General features: G+C 36.3%; 1 protein-coding gene across 1 annotated transcript; it reads right to left on the reverse strand.

Annotated features, from left to right (window-relative positions):
* Positions 1 to 3,606: 3,606 nt before the first annotated feature.
* On the reverse strand, positions 3,607 to 22,428 carry LOC107789635 (coiled-coil domain-containing protein SCD2-like). The gene is made up of 19 exons (XM_016611491.2): positions 22,137 to 22,428; positions 21,731 to 21,990; positions 21,527 to 21,622; positions 20,731 to 21,293; positions 20,163 to 20,238; positions 19,925 to 19,966; positions 19,728 to 19,790; positions 19,436 to 19,485; positions 19,322 to 19,349; positions 18,897 to 18,971; positions 17,890 to 17,937; positions 17,740 to 17,800; positions 15,103 to 15,216; positions 14,884 to 15,005; positions 11,115 to 11,178; positions 10,633 to 10,680; positions 9,960 to 10,000; positions 4,016 to 4,142; positions 3,607 to 3,849 (listed from the first exon to the last, which is right to left on the reverse strand). Exons 2-19 carry the CDS (start codon positions 21,953 to 21,955, stop codon positions 3,731 to 3,733), a joined length of 1,962 nt encoding a protein of 653 aa, XP_016466977.1. The 5' UTR covers positions 21,956 to 21,990; positions 22,137 to 22,428; the 3' UTR covers positions 3,607 to 3,730.
* Between the last annotated feature and the right edge of the window lie 2,896 nt (positions 22,429 to 25,324).

The following is a 25,324-nucleotide window of genomic DNA, read 5'->3' on the forward strand; positions in this document are numbered from 1 at the left end:
TAGCTTTCTTATCTAAATATTATTACTGTACTCTATGTGTTAGAGTACCTGAGCTATGATTTATACAAGAAATCATGTTTAGGTACTATCCCTTATTGTCTATATTTTTATTAATATGGTTATTATGCTTTCCTGAGCCGAGGGTCTATCTATCTTCACAAGGTAGGGGTAAGGTCTGCGTACACACTACCCTCCCCAGACCCCACGGTGTGGGATAAGACTAGGTATGTTGTTGTTATTGTTGCTATGAGCTGGTACTATTGGGACCCACAATGGTCGTTCTTTGGTGTTGAGTTATTTGCTTAGTTGTAGTAATGTACTCAGTCGTATTCATCATTGCATATCATATCTCAAACTCTATTATCATACATTAGCACATCACGTATCATTGATTTGGGCTACTTAGCTTGAATGTTGCAAGCCCGAGAGACTGGAGAGATTGATAACTGAGTGAGGCTGAGGACATATTTGTGAATGATATTTATGGGATCGGGTTTCACGTTGCAGCAGGCTATATTGATTCATGACATGATTTGCTTATTATAGCTCTTGGGCTGGTTCTTCCCCTCCGAAGTCTGCACACCCACAGTAAGTGCAATTGCTTTTGATTCATGATATTTGATTCAGGTTGGATCTGCCCTGTACAGTGCTGAGTGATTGAGAGTGATGAGTGAGAATTGAGACAGTCAGGTTGAGTAATCCGAGAGTGTGAGTACGCGAAGCTTCTATTGTGTTGCATCACATACGATATGCATATTGGCTTGTAGATATAGAGATGTCATATTCCTCATATCATTCAGGCTTGACATATTTTATCTATTCTAAGTTCAATTGCTAAACCTAGAAGCATGTTTACATTCCTGTACTGGTACCTGCAAATTATGAGTTTCTCTAAGATATTACTGTCATATATTCTGTAAATTTCTGTACTGTTTAATTAGGTATTTGGACCGTATTGTTCGAACTTGTCACTGCTTTCAGTCCAAAGGTTAGACTTGTTACTTATTGATTTGGTTGTACTCGCGTTACACCCTACCCCTCATGTGTAGAACAAGGTGTTTCCGGGCACGGTGGTTGTTGATCTCAGAGTTTTAACCGTTTGGAGATTATCGATGTAGCTGCCTTGGTGTCCGCAAACATTGACTCTCCTCCCTTCCCTATCCCTCAGTTGTACTTATTCAGTTCTACCTTCTTAGACAATGTATCAGACTATGTATTTGTATAGATGCTCATATACTGAGTGACACCCGAATTTTGGAAAATTTTGTATTGAGTTGTGACGTTTTCAGTTTTTTTGAGACATTTACTTACTTAAGCTTATTTTTGTATATTTTAAATTTCAAGATGTTGGTATGTGTGAGTTATCGGCTTGCCTAGTATTATGATAGGCGTGATCACACTTGGGATTTTGTGTCATGACAGACATGCCAGTTGTAAGCGCATGCATAATATTTCATATATGTGCTTTGATGACGGACAATTATTCCAGGCACCCGTACAGTGCTAAGTGTGATTATTTTGATGGATCCACGATTATGAAATGCGCTTTGAGCCAGGCACCTGGAGTGTGCTAAGATTGTGTGTACTTAATGAGTTCATTGTGAAATTGAGTTTTCGACATGCATATTTGACACGTAGGCATAGAGATATACCTTCCTCATGCTAGACAGTGACATGACATTTGATTTCTTGACATGTATACCTGACATGGAGACATTGGGATGTACCTTCCTCATGCTAGACAATGACATGGTACATGATTACTTTACATGTATATTTGACATGTAGGCATAAAGACGCATTCTCCTCATGCTAACTGGTAAATGAAAAGTTTTATCTGATGTTGTAAGTTGGAAAAACACAGTTTTTTGATAAACTCATGTTTAACTTATTTCAGTGGTAAGATTTAGACTTGGACTGTTATACTTGAAAAACATATCTACTTTCTTGTATCTGTGAACGAGCTGAGCATTCCTATCCTAAGATATATACCTTTACCGTTTTCATTACACTATTATGAACGGTTATTGGCTATTGGTGTTGGTTACTGACCTTCTTCCAAGCCCGTCACTGCTTTCAACCTAAGGTTAGGTTTGTTACCTATTGAGTACATGGGGTCGGTTGTACTTATACTATACTTTTGCACCTAGCGTTCAGATTTTGGAGCTGATGTTGCTGTGTATAGCGGGAACTTGTATTGAACATATACCTGCATTCCGGTTACGACTCCCTCTTGTTCTTGGTAGCTTTATATGTATAAATTTATTTATGTATATTTCGAATAGATGATATATTTATTTCGTACCAGCTTTGTAAATTTTAAGTCTTAGAAGCTCATAATTTGTACTACCAATCCTTGGAATTTTGTATAGAAAGCTCAGTTGTTTTATTTATTGATTCCTGTTATCCTATTTGAGTTGTGTTATCTATCATTTGGCTTACCTAGCGAGTTGGGTTAGGTGTCATCACGACTAGCTGGATTTTGGGTCGTGACAAGGAATAAGAGTTTTATATATATATATATATATATATACTTTATTAAAAAATATTTAGTTCGATATATTACCCATTAGTAAATATTTATTTATTGTCTAAACAGAGTTTAACTTTCTAACTATTAAGAGGGTTAGTGTTTTTATTTTGTAATTTTATTCCATGTATTACTGACCCTTATAATCTTATTCTACAGTATTTTCTACATAAGATAATACATTGATTTCTGCATTATTTAATGCAGGTATTATTTTTAAGGAAAGAAAAAACTAGCAATCAAACAGTGTATAACTTTATGATAATTTCTGTGTGCATATTAATCTCTTGAAATCAAAACTAAATATTGTATAATTTAGTCTGATTGTTAAGTTAAGATTTGTTATGCTAAAGCCCCCAACAAAACAACCCCTGAAAGTTGACCTTTAAAGAAGATAACCTTGTAATATGAAACTGCATTCTTTTTCTCGATCGCGCATGTTCTAATTACAAAAACAGTTCAGAGTTCACAACACTATTTGTGTGCAATCTCAACTCCACCATCGGGTTGAGATCGTGCCTGTTGGTATTTTCATTTGAATATGTTTTCTTGAATTGGTTGTTATATATGTAATTCAATAACATGTTTACAAATTAGATTAAAAAAATGTTGCTATGATTACATCCATCGATATAGTCTTTTCAATATCTAAGTTCTACAGTACAAAAAGTTAATTTTAGAAAATAAAATTTTCAATTGTCGCGAGTATTAAGTTATGTTTGAATATTACACAAGATTATAATACAGACAAGATTGTCAAAATGTAAAATACCATATATCAGAAAGGGTCGAAAAGTAGAAAAAATTAATTAATACTATATGTTATGATACTCCAGATTTTTCGACGAGACAAAAGAGAAATCTCATGGCGAATTTTTTTAGCAATCGGTCAAGGTGAATATCTTCACTTATTATTTTTTAACCATCTGGTATTCGAGATATATTCTACTATGGATGGTGTTACCGCTCCCTCCCATTGATTATGGGTGAGGAAGCCTTTACCACCACGCATAGCTTGATGGGTCTTCAGTTGTCGATTGCATATTCTGGCTGTCTCTTTTAGTGGAAACACATCAAAACAGCTTAAGCCTTATCCACATATAACGACAAATAGGACTTGAGGATCCACACTAAGATATGTGCAGCAAATAATGGTATTCACCAAATGAATAAAAAATTATTGAGAGAAACAAGTCATTGTCAAAAATCATTTTCCTTTTGCATTTTTTGGGTGTTTTCAGGATCTATGGATCGGCGAGATTCTTTCCATAATTGGGTTTCAATCCCCAATTTCTTGAGCTCTATGAGGCCACGCTCGACTGCAAAGTGAAAGAAAAACTTGATTAAGTTATTTGCGTTAGAAGTGGATATATTTTGTCATCTGACCAAACAGACTAAATAATATGTTTAACTCTAAACAGACTAATTAATATGTATATTCATTATTCTCCTATATTCATTATTCGGAGAGGGAGAATCTCTTACCATGAACAGCATCATGTGAAGTGAGAGGTTGACCACCTTGGTTAATCCAAAACTGTAATCTCTCCTCTGCAATATCTGGTTCCACTCCATGATTTTTGGCTCTTCTCCACAAGTATGTGAGCCACGCCTGAAACAATAATATCAAAACAAGTGTATAACATCTATTAAAATGATAGATATGACTTGAAACTGTGGGGCTCATTTTGAAGAAAAATGAAGAAGAAAAATGGGATAGGAGGTGCCTAACTTTGTTGAAAAATTATATGACTAAATCCATCTTCTTTATAGTAGTTGGATGGAAACTCTTAATATAAATAGAGACATCCGTTCTTCATTTAAAATACACCAAAAAAAAAAAGAACGAGAGAAGCTAAGCAGAAAGCAAAGCAGTGAGAGTAATCCATAGATTGTTATCTGTGAGATAAATAGTGAGTGGTAGTAATATTATAGTGAGGTGTCTTTAAATAAAGAGTGTTATTTCTTTAAAAATTGTAGTAGTCTCTTGACACTACCAAATTGTAATATTATAGTGGTTATATTGCTCCGTTCGGGTATTGTATTTTACCCCATTAAAAAAGTTGGTGTCGTTGTTACTCTCTTGTGTTATTATTATTTGCCGTGGATATTATTCCTGGGCGGGATTATTATTTTTTATCCCAACAACGTGGTATTAGAGTCATGGCAAATAATGGTCCGCTATCTTTTCAGTACCCCGTCTTACAAAAGATAATTATGAGAAATAGTGTCTACGTATGAAAGCCATTCTTGGCTCTCAGGATGTGTGGGAAATCGTAGATAGAGGATATGCAAAACCCGATAATGAGGAAGCTCTGCCTCAAAACGAAAAAAAGGTCTTGGCAAAGACAAGGAAGAAGGATCAACAAGCCCTCACGCTCATCCACCAATGTTTGGATGATGTCATGTCTGAGAAGGTGGCAAATGCTACCACCTCAAAGGAAGCTTGGGGGATTTTACAAAATTCTCTTCAAGAAGTTGACAAAGTAAAAAAGGTAAAACTTCAAACTCTAAGGGCTGATTTTGAAGTTTTAAAAATGAAAGAATCTGAATGCATCGCGGATTATTTTTCAAAAGTGAAGGTTGTTGTAAATCAACTAAGAAGATACGGGGAGGACATAGAAGATGTCCGTGTGGTAGAAAAGATCCTTCGCACTTTAACACCTAAATTTGACTTTGTGGTGTGTGCTATTGAAGAGTCAAAAGATTTAGACTCTATGACGGTGGAACAATTGGAAGGTTCTTTACAGGCCCACGAAGAAAAGATCAAAAGGAGACAAGAAGTGCCATTGGAGCAAATTCTTAAAACTCAGGCATCCTTCAAGGATTAAGGAGGTAAAAAGAGCTATCGAGGAAAGGGACGAGGCCGAGGCCGAGGCGGTCATGAAAGAGGAAGAAGTAATGGTAACAACTTCAACAATGAAGTTAAAATCCACCAAACATTCAGAGGTCGTGGTCGTGGACAAAGAGGAGGAAGAGGACGTGGATTACCAAAAAAATAATGGACAAAGGTATGACAAAACAAAAAATGAGTGTTATAATTGTCATAAATTTGGCTATTATCTTGGGAATGTCGTAGCAATGTTGAAGAAAAAGCTAACCTTGTTGACGACAAGAAAGAAGAAGTTGAGTCAATGTTGTTGATGGCACTCAAGGAAGAAGACAGGGATGATTGCAGCTCGTGGTATTTGGACAATGGAGCAAGCAATCATATGTATGAATGCAAAGAGAAGTTTGTGGAGATCAATAAAACGATGAGGTAATGTGTCCTTTGGAGATACCTCAAAGATTAAAATCGAAGGATAGGTACGATTCTGATCTCCTGTAAAGATGGTAGTCACAAGTTAATTCAAGATGTTTATTATGTGCCAAAATTAAAAAGTAATTTTTAAGTTTAGGCCAACTTCTTGAAAAGAAATATGACATTCACATGAAAAACATGCATCTTTGGCTTAGAGATTCAAGTGGAATTCTAATTGTTAAAGTGCATATGGCTAAGAATAGGTTATTCTCTCTGAATCTTAAGACAATTGATGCAAAGTGTTTGAAGGCTAATGTGCAAGATGAATCATGGTGTTGGCACATGCGATTTAGGCACTTGAATTTTGAAGCGCTCAAATCAATGGGAGAAAAAAACATGGTACAAGGCATACCATCAATCAACCATCCAAATCAATTGTGTGAAGCTTGTCTTCTTGGGAAATATGCAAGGAGGAGTTTTCTAAAGGAGGCTATGTCAAGATCAACCAAGCCGCTCCAGCTTGTCCACACTAATGTGTTTGGACCAATCAATCCACCTTCTTTTGGTAAAAGTAAATACTTTCTGCTTTTCATTGATGACTTTATTAGAAAGACTTGGGCTTATTTCTTGAACCAAAAATCTGAAGCTTTTGCTGCTTTTAAAATTTTCAAAGTACTTGTGGAGAAAAAAAGTGGCTCTGAAATTAAAGCTCTAAGGTCCGATAGAGGAGGCGAAATCACTTCAAACGAATTTAATGACTTCTGTCAACTACATGGAATTCGTCGCCCTCTAACGGTACCTTATTCACCTCAACAAAATAGTGTTGCAGAGAGAAAGAATCGAACAATTCTTAATATGGCTAGATGTATGTTGAAAGCTAAAAGTATGCCCAAGGAATTTTGGGCCGAAGCTGTTTCTTGTGCAGTTTATTTGAACAACAGGTCTCCAACAAGGAATGTTAAAGATCAAACCCCTCAAGAAGCATGGAGTGGAAGAAAGCCAAGTGTCAAGCACTTGAGAATTTTTGGGAGCATAGCCTATGCTCATGTGCCACAACAAGGGAGAGCGAAGCTTGACGATCGAAGTGTCAAGCATGTGTTTGTTGGATATGATACGAGTTCAAAAGGCTACAAGCTATACAACCCAAGCAACGGCAAGGTGGTGGTAAGTCGCAATGTTGAATTTGATGAAGAATTGGCATGGAACTGGAAAGCTCAGGAAGATACTTCATATGATTTTCTTCCATACATTGGTGATGAAGAAGAACTAGAAATCGTGGAACCTGTGCAAGATACAACTCCACCTCCTTCTCCAACCAATGTTGCATCTCCCTCTTCTCAAGAAAGTTCAAATGAACAGCTGTAAAGGACGAGGAGTATTCAAGAGCTCTATGAGGACACAGAGGAAGTTACTAATTTTGATTCTTTATATTGTCTCTTTGCTGACAGTGAAACAATGAACTTTGATAAAGCTGTTACAGATAACAGGTGGAGACAAGCCATGAAGGAGGAGATTGAGTCAATAGAGAAGAACAATACTTGGGAGTTAACAACTCTTCCCAATGGTCATCGAGCAATTGGAGTTAAATGGGTATACAAGACAAAGAAGAATGATGATGGATATGTGGAGAAATACAAGGCACGACTTGTGGCTAAAGGTTACAAGCAAAGGCAAGGCATTGACTATGAAGAAGTCTATGCACCTGTTGCCCGCATGGAGACTATTCGTTTGTTGATCTCTTCGGTGGCGCAAATGAAGTGGAAGATTCATCAACTAGATGTCAAGTCAGCCTTTTTGAATGGCTATTTTGAAGAAGTCTATGTTGAACAATCATTGGGTTTCATGGTCAAAAACCATGAAGATAAAGTGTTGCGGTTGAAGAAAGCTTTATATGGATTAAAGCAAGCCCCACGAGCATGGAATAATTGCATCGACAAATATTTTTAAGACAGCGGATTTACTCGTTGTCTCCATGAATATGCTCTTTACCTTAAAGTTCATACTAATGGAGATATCTTACTTGTTTGTCTTTATGTTGATGATCTTATTTTCACGAGTAATAACGTAAGTTTGTTTGAAGCTTTTAAGAAAGATATGGCTCAGTTTGACCATGAAGATAAAATGTTGCGGTTGAAGAAAGCTTTATATGGATTAAAGCAAGCCCCACGAGCATGGAATAATTGCATCGACAAATATTTTTAAGACAGCGAATTTACTCGTTGTCTCCATGAATATGCTCTTTACCCTAAAGTTCATACTAATGGAGATATCTTACTTGTTTGTCTTTATGTTGATGATCTTATTTTCACGGGTAATAACCTAAGTTTGTTTGAAGCTTTTAAGAAAGATATGGCTCGTGAGTTCGATATGACAGACGTAGGGCTCATGTCATACTACTTGGTTTAGAAGTGGAGCGATGAAATTTTTATCTCTCAAGGAAACTATACAAAAGAGATATTGAAGAAGTTCAACATGCTCGATTGTAACCCCGTGAACACACCGATGGAAAGTGGGACAAAATTGTCCAAGTTTGATAAGGAGAAAAGGTGGAACCCACATTTTTCAAAAGTCTTGTGGGAAGTTTGAGGTACTTGACTTATACCAGGCCAGATATACTCTTTGCAGTTGGAGTAGTAAGTCGCTTCATGGAAGCTCCTACCTCCACTCATTTGAAAGTCACTAGAAGAATTTTTCGTTACTTAAAAGGTACGATTAACTTTGGGTTATTTTATTCTTCTTCTAATGATTTTAACCTTATGGGATATTGTGATAGTGATTATGCGGGAGATATTGGTGATAGAAAAAGTACAACTGGTTTTGTATTTTTCTTGGGTGATTCTGTTATTTCTTGGAGTTCAAAGAAACAGTCTATAGTTACTCTCTCGACTTGTGAAGCCGAATATGTAGCAGCAATATCATGTACCTGTCATGCTATTTGGCTACGAAGATTATTGAAGGGGTTCAATTTGCCACAAATTGAAGCTACAAAGATTTGTATTGATAACGAATCTACACAGGCACTTGCCAAGAATCCGGTGTATCACGATCGAAGCAAGCATATAGATACAAGGTATCTCTTCATCAGAGAGTGCATTGCCAAGAAAGAAGTCGAGCTCAAATATGTGAAATCTCATGATCAAGTCGCAGACATTTTTACAAAGCCTCTCAAGTTTAAAGATTTTCAGAGATTGAGAACAAGACTTGGACTAACGAAGAAAAATCAAAATTAAGGGAGAGATTTGTGGGGCTCATTTTGAAGAAAAATGAAAAGAAGAAAAATGGGATAGGAGGTGCCTAGCTTTGTTGAAAAATTATATGACTAAATCCATCTTCTTTGTAGTAGTTGGATGGAAACTCTTACTATAAATAGAGCCATCCATTCTTCATTTAAAATACACCAAAAAAAACAAGAGAAGCTAAGCAGAAAGCAAAGCAGTGAGAGTAATCCACATATTGTTATCTGTGAGTTAAATAATGAGTGGTAGTAATATTATAGTGAGGTGTCTTTAAATAAAGAGTGTTATTTCTTTCAAAATTGTAGTAGTCTCTTAACACTACCAAGTTGTAATATTATAGTGGTTATATTGCTCCGTTCGGGTATTGTATTTTACCCCATTAAAAGAGTTGGTGTCGTTGTTACTCTCTTGTATTATTATTATTTGTCGTGAATATTATTCCTGGGCGGGATTATTATTTTTTATCCCAACAGAAACATTGCCACTATTTTCCAATAACAAGGACAACAAACTCATAAATGATTAACAAGAGAAAAGAGAGGGGGGCAATTGAGACCTCTTATTCAATTGTAACTTGTAAGGTTAGAGAGCCCCCACTATAATTCTTACAGAATAGGTTTTTTTTTTTTTTTATGAAAATAGTAGTATCTATTTTGAAATGGATCGTTTAGCTATATAGTCGTTGGTTTTCTTACAGAGACAAAATTGTCACCCGGATTCTATCACAGATAAAGAAAACAAAAACAATCTTTAATTATATGCTAGTTATTTTTATTTTTTAAATATTTTGTCAAAAAAGTTGTGCACAATTCAAAATTAATGAGCAACAATTACGCAGTTTTAGTTATTCAAAGGTTTGCTAACCAGCAATTGAGTAATAGCTTCAAGGGAAGACGGAAGGTGGAAAAAAGAGGGAAAGTCAATGTGAAGAATTCATTAAAGAGTCAAATACCTGCTTAAACTGCACATCTTCTGTCTCCTCCGGACTCAATTCTGTGATACAGATATAATATTAGTAATACGAGGTAGCAAAGAAAGTTCTAATGCTAATATCTACTAACCTATCCTTTTGAAAATATAGGCAAAATTGAAGATACAATGAATGGAATGGCTAAACCTGAACTAAAAACTCGACATTAGATTATTGCTTAGTGGTGTATCAGAAGTACTCGAATCACATGGTTTGTTAAACTAGAATTAATTCACTTTCCGAACGAAAGGCTCTCAATTTGGCATTGAATATAGGATATCTCAATAACAGCGAGGAAATAGGTTAAGCCACCTCATATTAAGTCAACAGCAGTGAAAATTAGATCCTTGACAAGAACTCTGGTGGTGATTTTTGAGAAAGCTTAATCTTATGCCATGGTGAAGAAAACCCATTCATACCTTTCTGGGTTGAGCCATGCACTTATTGTTACACAATGCAACTTGAATAGTTAAGATTTTCCAATGTTATATGTATAGAAGGAAGAATGTCATGCAATTAAAAATGATTTATCAAAAGCAAGTAGTGTTTATTCTGTTGAAACGAGAAAAAGAAGAAAGAGAAATGATTCAATTGTGCAAAGGGTTCAAAGTAAGCTAATTGACCGACCAAATGACAGTAACTTGAATAAACTCACCAAATGCTTCTGAAAAGCTCTGGCCTTCCATTGGTAGCCTCATGTCATCTGCAGCCATAACATATGTAACGGCAGGTCATTATATCTATCAGTCAAGATTTGAGACGGTTTACTATGATCAGCATGGAGACTGAAAAAGTTCAGTAGCTCCAAGCCTTAACCCTACAACAAATGCATATATCTCTCAAAAAGTTAACCCAATCCGAGATGCAGCATTGTACACATTGAGGCAAATTCCTATAACCAAAAGAGAAGGAGATATGATAGAAGTCCGTACAACTCCACAAACTAAGGCTCAACTTTTCGATCATCCACAATTGTGAAAACTACAGCAAAGGCAGAATCTCAAACCAGTTAGGATAAACAAGAAAAAATTCAACATATACCTGACATATATGTGGTGAATGAATCCCAAGAATATAGTTAACATGCGATAAAGGTAGATACGTCATACAGTTAAATATGAATATCAACTCTGTTACCTGTAGCTCTGAGTGCAGTTAGGCGCCTTTGTTGGGCCATTGCTAGGGCTACTGCTCCTTCTACCTTTAAAAGGGGAAAAAGAGGATGAAACAGAAAACTAAATCAATTATACAAGAGATTTCATCAAATTCACAGAAAATGAAATCAATTACACGAGATTTCATCAAATTCTAACACATATTACAACTTTTATTTCCATTTTTAAGCATGTGAATAGCAGTTCCAGACCATTGATATTATAACTGATTTGTCATCAACCTTTGTGTTCAGCGTTCACTGTTCAGTAACAAGACATGAAGCTTTAGCATCTTACGTTTAAGGTTACACGACAAGAAAAATGAGGTTATAATTTATTATAAAAAAAATTTGAAATTATTACTCCCTCTGTTCCGCTTTGTTTGGCACAGTATCCTTATTAGTCCGTTCCAAAAAGAATGACTATATACAATATTTCCTTAATGAGAATCTTTTATAGCACACAAATGCTATGAAATGTTTAAAACCTCAAGTTTCAATTCTATAGCCACACGAATGTTATGGCATCTTTAAGATCACAAGTTTCAAAGGTCTTCCTTAATTTATTAAACTTTGTGCAAAGTCAAGCTATGACAAACAAAAGTGAAACGGAGGGAGTACTTTGGTATTAATCTACTATCTTTGGTCCTGTACAACTATTGTCTGATGGCCTTTCTCCAACAATTTCATGGATTTCTTGCCCCGAAACAAATAAGAAAAAAGAAGAAGACAGAACACAAAAAGAAAAGAAAAGCTACCAACACTGGTCCTGAATTATGTTGGCCACTGTTACAGAAAATCAGTCTAATATGGCAAAAGAAGAACAACAGTTGTGCTATCATTTTCTTCGCTTTTTAGAGAAAGGAAGAGCATTTATCAGAGATGCTGAAGATAAATATTCTTAAAACAAAGTTCAGTTGAATATCATGGTGATACAGTTTTTAGGGATTTTTTAATGAATAGTGTATCAGGTTCTATATCAACAAAGAACACTTATCTGGCTTGCTTGACTTCAAGTAAAACAAAAATATTTGATGATTTCAGAGGTTAATGTTGAAGAAAAGTTTGCATTTTGCAAAGGCAATATACTATTACTCAAGTGGACTAAAGGGTCTAGTAAAACTAAGCGATGTGACTCTCAGGATATGCTGAGTGTGAAGTTTGGGCTCAAAGACCCACATCCAATTCTGGCCATATTTATTCCCCGCACACACTTGGATAACTCTTCAGATTTTCCTCCCCCCAGGGTAAAGGCTCAACGCAGATATACAACAAAGGGAACTGGATGGAGTTAGCAAGCAAATGAAAATGATATTCTCTTCGATTGTCGTAGTGTAATTGCAAGGGATTAGTCTAGTTTGGTAGCACCTTTTGATAAAAGTCTATTGTCCACTTCCTTGATCCTCACCATAATTGCTTCGGTATGACAAAACATCAAAGCTTTGCTGGAATTGCTCCACTCCTCTCATTGGAACAATTCCATTGGAGGTGATTTCAATGGCCACATTGGGGCGAAGTCGGGGAGTTATGATGATGTGCATGGCGTCTTTGGTTTTGGAGTTAGAAACGGAGAAGGAACATCACTACTGGATTTTGCCAGAGCTTTTGATTTGGTGATAGCCAACTCAAGTTTTCTAAAAGTGGCTCATGACCAAGATCGATTATCTGCTCGTCCAGAAGTCCGATATAAGCCTTTGCATGGATTGCAAGATCATCCCGAGTGAGAATCTCACAACCCAACCCAACGTAAGCTCTTGGTCATGGACCTTAAGATCACGAGGAGGAGGAGAAAGAGGGTTGTGTCTGGTCAACCGAAGATCAAGTGGGGAGCCTTGACTAAGGACAAAACTCAGGAGTTGGGAGACAAGTTGCTGGCAACGGGGGGCTTGAAGGAGCACTGGGGATGCAAGTGGTATGTGGACCACGATTGCGAATAGCATTAGGGAAGCTGCTAGCTGGGTATTAGGGGTCTCGAGGGGCTATTCGGGTGGTCACAAATGGGACTGGTAGTGAAATGACGAGGTCCAAAGAAAAGTGGAACCCAAGAAAACGGGCATATTTTAAGCTACTGGAGAGCATTGGCGAGGAGGTGATGATGAAGAATAGGGAGTTGTATAGGTGGCAAACACGAAGGCGAAGTTAGCGGTTACGGCAACTAAGACTGCAGCGTTTGGACGATTATATGCTGAACTTGGGGGGCAAGACAGGGATAAGAAGTTGTACAAACTAGCTAAGCTAAAAGAAAGGAAGGCCCATGACCTGACCCAGAAGTGCATTAAAGATGAGGATGGCAAAGTATTGTTGGATGATGCACTTATTCGCCGGAGATGGCATACCTACTTTCATTAACTCTTGAATGATGAGGGGGGCAAGAGCATTGTCCTGGGTGAATTGGAACACTCCGAGAGTCGTAAAGACTTCGGGTATTGTAGGCGTATAAGAGTTAAGGAGGTCAGAGGGGTTATGTGTAAGATGCGCAGGGGAAGAGCGACCGGGCGAGACAAAATCCCGGTGGAGTTCTGGAAGAGCGCGCGCAGGGCGAGCTTGGAGTGGCTTAGTAGGTTATTTATTGCCATTTTCAGGACGAAGAATATGCCCGATGAATATAGTACGATGATCCCTTTGTACAAAAATAAGGGTGATATCCAGAATTGCAACAACTATCGGGGTATCAAGCTGCTAAGCTACATTATGAAAGTCTGGGAGAGAATGATAGAGTTGCGTGTGAGGAGTGTATCTATCTCAAGAACCAGTTCGGATTTATGCTGGGGCGTTCGACTATAGAAGCCATTCAAATTGTTAGGAGATTGATGGAGCAATATAGGGATAGGAAGACGGATCTACATATGGTGTTCATCGACCTTGAGAAGGTCTACGATAAAGTACCTAGAGAGGTGATATGGAGATGCTTGGAGTCTTGAGGCGTTCCTGATGCATACATTAGGGTGATTAAGGATATGTATGATGGAGCTACGACCCGAGTGAGGTCCGTGGGAGGGGAGTTAGACCATTTCCCAGTTGCGATAGGGCAACTCTCAACGGACTTTTATTTGCACTGGCTATGGACGTGTTGACGCGCCACATTCAAGGGGAGGTGTCATGGTACATGTTATTCACATATGACATTGTTATAATTGATGAGATGCGAGGCAATGTTAACGCGAGGCAGTGTTAACGCAAGGCTGGATGTTTGGAGGCCAACCCTAGATTCTAAAAGTTTCAAGTTGAGCAGGACCAAGACAAAATACTTAGAGTGCAAGTTCAGTCGTGCGGATCAGGAAGTGGACAGGGATGTGAGGTTGGATTCACAAGTCATTCCTAGGAGAGATAGTCTCAAATACCTTGGGTCAGTTATACAAGGGAATAGAGAGATCGACGAGGATGTCGCACATCGTATCGGGGGTACATATGATTTGTATGCACCGGCTTGAGGGGGAGTGTTAGATAGTTATGTAAATATCCCTAGTCCCACATGGAATAAGAGTAGAATATGTATGTTATTGTAAACGGCTTAATAGAATATCAATAATAGATTTTTCTCCCGTGCATTCTCCCATAAAAAGTCCTAAAAAAGTTTAAAATACATTGTTAATGTTTGTCTCCATGTCAAAGGTCCTAGATCACTTTGAATATCTTAAGAGTCTAAAAACTACTCCACAAAAATGATATGTTGTGCAATATAAAAAAGTTCTGAAATTGCATAAACCAAAATCCAAAGAAAAAGTTTACGAAAGAAAAGAATTTGTAAAAGACCTTTAGTGATGTCAGTTCCCGAAGACCTTTATCCACTAGTAGCATACTTTCAACATTCCCGTCTCCTGAAAGTTCACTCAGATCATGCGGAAGTGCTTCCCTTTCCTCTGGATCATTGTAAACTACAAAAAAAATTATTTTAAATAAAAAGTTAAACAAAACAGGCTTTAAATGGTTTAGGTTGCAAGAAATAAACATTAACTTCTGTGAAAATCTCACGTAATGAGTTCTCATCTTTAGCTTTTTGCCCTGCCTCCAACACAACTTCCAAAGGTAAAGGGGCAAGGGATGACCAGTATTCTTGTTTTGCTCCAGCTACGTCTGTGTGAATACCTGCATGATGTTTAACTTTACGCGAATAATCCAAATGGGAACAAAGACAAAAACTAATTTTTCTACACCTAAGTCCAGGGAAAAAAGAAATGTAGAATTTAACTTGGAAGATTAAATTGGTACCGGGGCGTGAATAGATGTGAACTGTTTAACAACTCTGACTGATCTCACTTAAACTATATCAGCAGTAGGGGAAATGGTTTCCTGGCCTATTGAAACCCTTTCAGCCGATTCGTGGCAACACATTACTTCAGATCAGATTTGCCAATCACCCTTGAATTAGGTTTGGTGTACTTCGTACAATCCATTAAAGGGAAAGGAATGAAATGATAATTTTACTTTAAATGTCTGGAAAAGCCTTCGCATAAATCACAACTTTTTGATTTTCCATCATTCCTAAATTACTTAGGCACTGATACTGAGCAGATTATAATTTCACTGTATCCCCTCCACCCTCCCCCATACAAATTGTGCACTAATTTCTGCTTAGGATTCAACTATCCATACGCTACTTCTTTTCGAAGACATGTAGTAACATTTTTGTCATATCTTGTACATTTCAAAGAAAAATAAAAAAGGTTTCATGTGATGGACCTCCTAAAGGGTATGGCAGATTTTACGGAGTAGAAGAACATAAATTTGAGTGGATTTGAGATTTTCTCTTTTATTTTCAGATAAGTTTATATTTGTGCTAATATTGATCTTCTTACATATTGACTAATGCTTATATTGGAAATCTAACTTATTAAGGGTTCCCTACTCTATTGATTGTTACAACAACAACATCCCAGTATAATCCCACAAGTGAGGTCTGGGGAGGGTAATATGTACGCAGACCTTACCCTACCCCGAGGGGCAGAGAGGTTGTTTCCAGGAGACCCTCGGCTCAAGAGAGCAACAACAGACAATATATTAGTACTATCAATAGACTCATAGTAAATAACATAAAATACATAACATAAAATAACAAAATAACAACAATATAAGAAATATAGGAAATACGAAAAGGATGTAAGGTATACTCTATTGATTGTTACTTTGTCTAAAATGCTTGAAGAAAACTAGATAAATAACATTATTGACCAAGACATGTCACTTTGGCATATTCTATAGAAAGCCAACATTTTGAGAACATTACTGGACATTCACTCGACATCAAACTTTTCTAACAAAGGCTTAGAGCCTTCCTACTGGAATACTCCTCCTTTATCTGCATTATTTCATTATCGCGAAGACTTGGTTGGAACTACATCTCCCAGATTAGTTCCTGTTTGTAATGATTCTTCTTAACTTTCTTTACTACTCCCAATAAAATGCACTTTAAAAAAATATCTCACAAAAAAAGAAAAAGATTAAATATATCTTGTTTGACAATTTTGCCAATAAGCTAAAAGGGAAAAGACAATTAGAGATTCATTGTAACTCTCACAATTATTTGGAAAGTACTTATTTGGGATAGTTTACAGAAAATAGGATGAAACAATTGGGATCACATCACGATTGTTATACAGCACAGAAAGTGTTTTAATAGGTTCTAGAAAAGTGTACAGAAGGTAAAGGAGAAATCAAAGATGAATAAATCTAAGAGAGTACAAAGATATTTTTGGATACACTGTATGATAGAGCTACATCGGGTAAGTGAAGCTTAGAACGTGGCAAGGCAAACTGGAGCTGAGCTAGTGGTGGATGACAGCTGAGTGGATACTAGTTGTAGCTTAATTAGTGATTACCTAGAGTTTGTTGTAGTTAGTTAGTCAACTAATCCTTGTACATAAATATCCGATTGAGCTAATACAGAAGAAGCGGTTTCGTTTGCTCTCAAAATATTTGACCCTCATGTCTCTCTTATCTCTCTCTCCCATTCTTCTCCTAGACTAGAATTGTCATAATTCACCGAATTCTTCAGATTTTAGTGAAAGAGATGAGAGAATATCAAATTCTACTTCTCAGAAGAAAGTCATTCGCACTCGGTAAGCACCAGGTTTAGTTAGTCTAACTCTAGGAGCAAATATCAAACAAGTTAGGGAATGTAATTTTTATAAAAGTTACATTTCTTTATTGTGTTTAACAATCATTTTATAGTTTACAGTTTTATGTAATTTCCAGTGTCCATTTTCAAGTGATATCCAAAAGCAAACTCAACTACAATGACTTCTCAATTTTATGCATAGAAGGCGGAGCAGAGAAGAAGGCAAAGTTGAAGAATCTGGGGTCCTAAATGCAAAAAAAAAAAAAAAAAAAGAAGCAGATGATTGTGAAAAATAATAGAAGAAATTTATTTTTAGGCCAATAAATGTGGTCAAGGTGTCCCAAAGAAGTACAATATTAAAGGAACATTGAGGTCTTAATCCCAATGCTTCAATGCTTAAAGTAAAGTAACTCGTTTATCTAGAAATCATTTATAAAATAAAGCAATTTAGTGATCACAGTTTTACTTTAAGAACACAAATATAATTCTAATTGTCTAGATATATTAAGCACCACAAGTCAGAAAAATTTCTTGGCACAAGAAATTTAATATACCATAGTGGACGCATAAACTCCAATAGCGTGCAAGCCAACACCTCTTGAGAACAACCTCTTCCTAAGGTGTGAAACTGTGAATTACATAAGTATGCAAAAGGAAAGGGAAAAAAGTTACAAAGAAAGGCCACAAAATAATTACATACATACCATCTCTTCTTGACTCAGTATCATTCTTCGAGTCATAGTTCGCAGGGACTATGCAAAAGAAAGAAAAGAAACGCTTATGCTATTAGAGATGTGAAATAGTTCATTATTCATGCTCATAAGAGTATTATGATTATAGATGAGTATAATTCCTTTGACATGGTGGACAGAATATAGGAATAAATCATGATTATAATAACCGAAAATCTTTGTCTACTCTATGACCTTGTTAAACTAGGTGTATTTCCGTAACCAAAAAACTTTACTTAATGTTATCTGCAAACAAATTTCCAACAGTAAATTACATGCATTTCAATTATGTCCCAGCATTACTAAGTAAGAAAATACAATGACATTTCACGACTATAAACTGCCAAAGAAAAATGCAAATGTCTTCCTTGAATTCTTTGGAAAAATGAAGTATTGAAATAATATCCACGATATACTCCCTCCGTTTCAATTTATGTGAATCTATTTGACCGGGCACGGAGTTTAAGAAAAAAGAGAAGACTTTTGAACTTGTGGTGTAAAATGAGGCACATATATTTTGTGTGGCTATAAATTATTGCATAAAGGTAAATTGTTTCTAAACATGGAAGGGGATCATTCTTTTGGGCATGGACTAAAAAGGAAAGAAGTTCACATAAATTGAAACGGAGGGAGTAAGCTTTAAACATTTTCTACTTTTTTTTATCTCCAAACTTTTGAATTTTCAGTAATTATGTTCTATACTATTCTCTATGACTTTTTATAAGCTATCAGAATACTTCAATTCTAAAGGCCTCACATCCAACGACTCATCGTGAAATCAAGATTGCAAAGCTAAAGAGGTAGATTCACAAAACTTTTAAGTTCTTTTTCTTCCTGAAAGGATAATATTCAAGTTTTAATTTGTGGCACTTATATCTCAGAAGACAAAAATAGGAATTCTTAGTCCTTAATCATAGATATAAAGAATGAACTATTCCTGAAATAAGAAATCAAATATAAAGGATGAAGGTTAAAAATACCTCAGCTTCTGTTCGAAGAGCTGCAAGCTCATCACTTTTTCCACCATAAGTTTGTGCTGCAACTTTTAGAGCAGCCTGTGAAGTACACATCTTTAATTTCATCCAGGGGAATAAAAGAAATAAATATGATAATGTCATACTGTCGCTTTCCTACTTTATGTGAAAAGTTTCTACTAAAAGATCATACATTTCTTTACTCCGAACAAGTTTAAGATTCAAACTGTACTTCGATTGTTATGTGGCGTTCCCTGTCGGATTAACTCTACTTAAATATAAAAATAAGGATAATATGTTTTTCTTCTACTATACTAATGTATTACTATGTACATAAAATTATACTATCTCTTTGAAGTTATACATTCAACTGAGGTGTGTCACAAAATATAAAATAAGGAAGAATGTATCGAACTCTGTATCATACATACCTCCCTTTGTTGTAAAGCTGCTTGTTTCCTGTACAAAGGAAAAATAAACACATATTGAATTTAGCCTAAATGATTTTAGAATGAAGGTCAATGTTCTTTGATTATGAAGCTTACCTGCTTAAAAGACGAGCCTCCATTGACACACCTTCCCCAAGATTGGCAACCTAAAAGCAAGACATATGTTAAGCAACTCAAATATTGTGAAGGCTCACGACTTTTCTGCGAATCTCTTACTTTCAGCAGTGGAATTACTCGAACCACTGCTCGACCCCATGATGAGCTTTCATCACTTTGCAACATCCAACAGTGGTATTGCAATGTTGGCAGCATCAACATACAGTCTGAAAGCAAAGGAGAAAAACTAACTAATGCGAGAAAAGTAACAAATATGTCCTTGAAGATTTACCTGCTGCTCAAGCTGCCTAGCCCTTGCCTCAGCTTCTTCACAACGCTCTTCTGCAAGTCGAAGCTGAAAGGATATATAACGATCCACTGCCCATGAGCATGATGGATTGAAATGATAAACTAATTCTATTAGCAAATATTAGTGTTACCCAGCGCCTAAGTACAAATGATTGCTTTTGAGAAGGAAGTTGTTCTTACCTTTTCGAGTAAACTTTCATTCTCTTCTTGAAGCATGTCAACCTGCATTTTGGATCAAATATCATCAGCATCAATATTGTAATTAGAGATCATGGGAACTCAATCAAGATTCTAAAAAACAATTGTAACTTATCAAAGAAAACTTCTCTGTTCAGGAAGTTCAACTCTATAAACTTTCTGGTTTTTAAAAGGTTTGACATGTAGTTGAATGATTGATACGGTTGGTAAATGAACTAACCTCATCTTGTAAAGCAGATGAAGACGGCTGAGTGGGAGGTTCTTTATACTTGAAAGTACCAAAATCTACTGATAACCTGCTCATCGACCCAATAAATGAAAGATTAGAACACATTCAGCAATGCACAAGACTGTTTAATGTACGCCCAGTCAACATTTGCATTTACATTTGGTCCTTTTCAAAAACTAACATCTAGAATGTGGGATGGACGGACAAGTGTTTTACATTTCGGAACAAACTTCAATTCAAGTTCTAGAACTGAAGAGTGAGTAGTAATTAAATGACTAAAATGTCAACATTTGTAATAAAACTGGTAAAGCTATTTTGTCAAAATAGTGAGCATCAAAACCTCATACGACATGCTTGTGTAGTTATTTGTGCATTCAAACTAGTAAAATTGTTTTTGAACAAGGAGAAACACTTGAGACTTCACCATGCTTACTAGCTTAACTCTATATTCACAGTAACTTATTAGTTTCGAGGCTGCACACATGTTGAGATGGGTCCAATCAAAGAAATGCAAAATTCAAAGAATTACGATTTACCGATTCAAAGAATCAAAGATTACCTTTTATCTTTACGAGCTTCAGGTTGAGGCTCAATTGCAGCTGCATTAGAACCAACTGGCCTGAGCGAGAGAGGCACATTAGAAGGTACAACAGGAACTGACTTGCCACCGAAGTGACCCGAGCGGTTAGCTGCTAGAGCACGAGCAGATAGAGGCTGTTCCGGGATGCTGGATTGAGACGATAATTGATTGCCAGCCAAAGGTGTAGTAGGTGCGCGAGCAGATGGTGGTTGTTCCAAAGTGTTTTTAGATTGAAAAGTTAGCTTACTCGGGACAGCTGCCGAAGTAGAAGAAGTGGTTTGGATAGATGAATGAGAATGTTGATGAACATGTACATGCTGTTGCTGTTGATGTTCTAAGGAGGAGCCTGATCGGAGAGAAGTTCGAATAGGCGTCGTTGAACGAGCTGACATAGGCTGCTGATCTAAAGACTCCGAAGACGAAGATGGTCTGATTCCTAATACTGATGCTGGACGTGCAGTCAGTGCATGTTGTTCTATGGATGTACGGATTGATGCTGGACGTGTAGCTGATGCATTTGCTTCTGTGGATGCACGAACTGGCTGAGAGAGAACAAAGAAATCAAAGCTTCAATCTTGATTCTTGCATTAAAAAATTACTGGCTATCTCAATTTATTTGGCTTTGATTGGACGCTGAGTTTATCTAAGCAAGATAAGTAATAGTACCAAAACTACTATGGAATTGTGATCTATAACAAATACTCATTAATGACAAAATGTAAATGTGTCAAATTGAGAGTGAGGAAGTATTTTAATGGTGTTATGTAAAGAGTACCTTTTGACCTAAAGAGTCAGTAGATGCAGATGGCCGGATTCCTAGTGATGCCGGACGGGTAGTCGATGCCTGTGGTTCGATGGATGTCCGGACTGACTAACACACAACAAAAGAGACCAGACTCAAGCTACTTACTTATTTTCGGTAATTTTATTAAAAACACCAAAGGAGCATGTGCAAGTTTTTTAAAGTACATATATTTACCAGAGGAGTACGAGTTCGATTGGGCCTTCCACCAAGGCCAATAGCAGCAGTAGAGGGAGCCAAAGCCACAGGGTTGTATTCATACAGCTCGTCTTCCTCATCGTCGTCATCGGCTTGTTGATACGCCATTACCTGAGCCAGCCTCTGCGCCGCCGCCTTTGCATTCTGCGGCCGCCGTACCGCATTTGACCCTGACGCTGACCGCGCGTGCCCCTGACCCTGCATCTCCGCCCACCCAATGCCTCCACTCTGCGTTATTTCTGCGGTTTCAACCCCAATTAAATGAAATTATTATTATACTACATATCAAAAGATAAGAATTTGAATGAAACAATAATAATTGTTCTAATAGTAATTTTCTTTTGCCTTAGTCGTTATAGAAGTTGGAACAAAATGAAAGTAATACCTTTTAAGCAGAGTCTAAACCAGATCGTTCTCAAACGCTTTGATGTTAGAAGATGAATCCATGCATCAAGATAATTCCATCAATCTTTGATGTTAATTCAATACATTCTTCTTATTAGCCCACCAATTTAGATTTATTTATATCAGGGTAACAACATATAAATGAGCCCAATTACTTTTTAGAATAGTAGAATTTTGGTTCTTGTTGTTTCGCGAGTAGAATATTGTGGACGAGATTGGAGTCGCCACCTTGCATTGCATGCGGGGGAGATGCGAATAATAATAATAATGCCTATGGTTCTAAGCACTAGCAGTGCTAGAATCGCGTATAACAAGTCAAATCAAATGATGGGTTTATATAATTAAACTAGTTAAAATTTGTCTAAACAGCTAGTATGTTGTAATTTTTAATTAAAAAGATCTAATCTTTACTTATCAATATAAGTGGCATAAAATTATTCACGAAAAATCAAAAGTCATCATCAAGATTGAGTAAACAATGTAATACTTGTATTTTGATATTCCATTCTGCAATAGTAACATGATCAATTGTTTCTGTGATATAATTATATTTTCAAAGTTAATTGCTCCTCTCTAAATATCATTAATCTCGCTTTCCCTTCTTTCTTTTTTTCTTAATGAAATTCAGATGTACAGAACATTTAACATCACGACATACAATATAGTCTTTCTTAGAATCTCATCGATCTACCTTGATGTATGCAAATGAGATAAGATTATTATAAAGATGGTATACGATCAAAATCGGGTTTGTCCTTTTGTATGACTAATCGAGACTAGGACTTGATAGGTCAAGGATCAACCTCGTGTTATATCGAACCATGGTGTAAAGTTAGATTGCCGAGATCGTGACCAAGAGACTGATCAAGATAGAGATCGAGCAAGATCGAGGGAAGCTTACCGAGCCAGATAACGGAAAGCCGAAATATCCGCAATCGGGCGAGGATCACGGAGAAAATCCCTGCACGTATCAAGAGGAGGCCGATTAATTAGCTAATCATGAGATTTCTTACCTCATATATAATTGTATCAAGAGTAGGGCTCCCCTATTATATAAAGGGGGTCTGATCATTTGTAAAACACAGCATTCTTACGTAATACAAAGCAATATACTGTCATTTTCTAGCTTTTATTATCTTGTTACTCTGTTCATAAGTCAGTTGAAACATCTTTTGCTTCAAGGGTGACTAAACTCGAGGGCCAAAGCTGTTCAATTTGTGTGGTGTGCATTTATTCTTTTATCGTCAATTTCAATATTAATTTATTCTTCTTAATTTATACTAAGTGATATCACGTATCTTTAAAATTGCGTATAAATTCAATTGTTATCCATTTTAGGGTAAACAAAGATAAAATATGTTTTCGTCGACAACAAATATTAACTATTGACTTTGTTTATACCTTGTTGTCCCATTTGCCTTAATTGGATAATATCTTGTATCTTACCAACAAATGATACTATCACAATAAGCAATTCAATTTTAATAACAAAATGACTAAAATTAAAGATCAGGTAACTTTATAAGATACTTAAATTGAAAATTCAACATAATATAAAGTGTGTTGTGTATTTTCATTATATTTTCGTATTATTATGATACAATGTTATTTTCAAGAATAATAAAAATTAAAAATCAACACAATATATAGTTTTATATATACTTTTTAATATATTTATACTTTTCTTCTTTTGTGTTCTCTTTCTCTTCTTTTCTATTTTAAGAATTTTTCTATTTTTATAAGGTATACGCTTAAGAAAAAATGAGAAAAAATATTTTTTTTAAATACAAAATGAACATTGAGAAAATATTATTTTTTTAATATTAACAACAACAATGAACAAAACTTTTGGTTCTCTATGTATTTCTGTAATATTTTGTGATATTATATTTATTAGAAAAAAATTAAATCTAAAAAATGGAATTCATTCTTTTACAATAGAGAATTATTTTTTCATTTTATGATATTTTCAGTTTTATTCTTAACCAAATTCTTTTTTAAATTATTCACATCTTAATTCTTTTTAAATAATTCAAAAAATAAATCATTTCATTTCTCTCGGTAATTCCTTGTAACATTCCAAAACTTCCATCCCTCGTGTAAAGATCTTGTAGTGCAAGATCTACAAATTTATATTTACCCGTAAAATGGTACAATTAAATTTGTTACATGGTTTATAGAAAAGCGAACTGATTTCATCCAAAAATGATAAATAAATAAGATTAAAAGTAAGACTTAGCGATTAAAATAGAAGATGATGACATGCCTCCGAGAGCAGCATCTCTGAGGACAAAAATGAGAACAATATTGTATGCAGTGAAATCAGAGGAGTCTATTTCTCGCCACTAAGGTGCATTGGGGGAGTCATATCAGCATCTCGAGGCTGCAGGATTACGATCGAGCTCCCTCCCCCAAGGTTCGTCTGCGACCCAACAAAGGTTCCGAGGATGGGGAATTCCCGAGGTGAGCCAGAATCAGCGGAGTCTGGCACCGTGCATAGCCGTCCTATCCCCGTATCTTTACATTTAATGCACTCTATACTATATTGTATTCCCTCTCCTATATAAAGGGAATCCATGCCACTTTGGAAACGGCTTATGTTGCTCCAACTATTCTCCACTAGATCGATAATATGTCTATCTCTCTTTTCTTTCTAACTTGCTCGTTCTTATTAGCTCGAGGCCACTCTTAGCGTTTATTGCTTCCATACTTGTTCTTCATTTATTGTTTGGTATTGGCCATAAAGAGCCTTGCTTGATCGCATCTCAACTGTTATACCACTCCCGACTACCCCCGATAGCTCGAGATCGAGCCAAGATATCGACCTCGAGGTCCTCCATCGACCAGTCCGAAGCCATGGCAGCAAGCCCCTCGGTTTGATTACTGCCCCGTTTTAGCTTGTATTTTATCGTTAAACTTCATATTGTTAGCACCATCTGCTCTAACAACTAGCATAAAAATAGATCACGTATTTTTAGAATCCCTTTTACAAATTTAATTGTCGTTACCATTTTCACGGTAAATAGTTTGGCGCCCACCGTGGGGCTAAAAATAATAGTGATTATTTTCTTGTTGGTTTCATTACAAAAACACAAGTTATCTTTCACACTTTTTCTTGTCTAAGATCTCTTGATTTCAGGTTGAAATGTCTGGCTCGGTAAACAGAGT

The sequence above is a fragment of the Nicotiana tabacum genome, chromosome 20 (assembly GCF_000715075.1).
Source record: "Nicotiana tabacum cultivar K326 chromosome 20, ASM71507v2, whole genome shotgun sequence".
Taxonomy (NCBI): Eukaryota; Viridiplantae; Streptophyta; class Magnoliopsida; order Solanales; family Solanaceae; genus Nicotiana; species Nicotiana tabacum.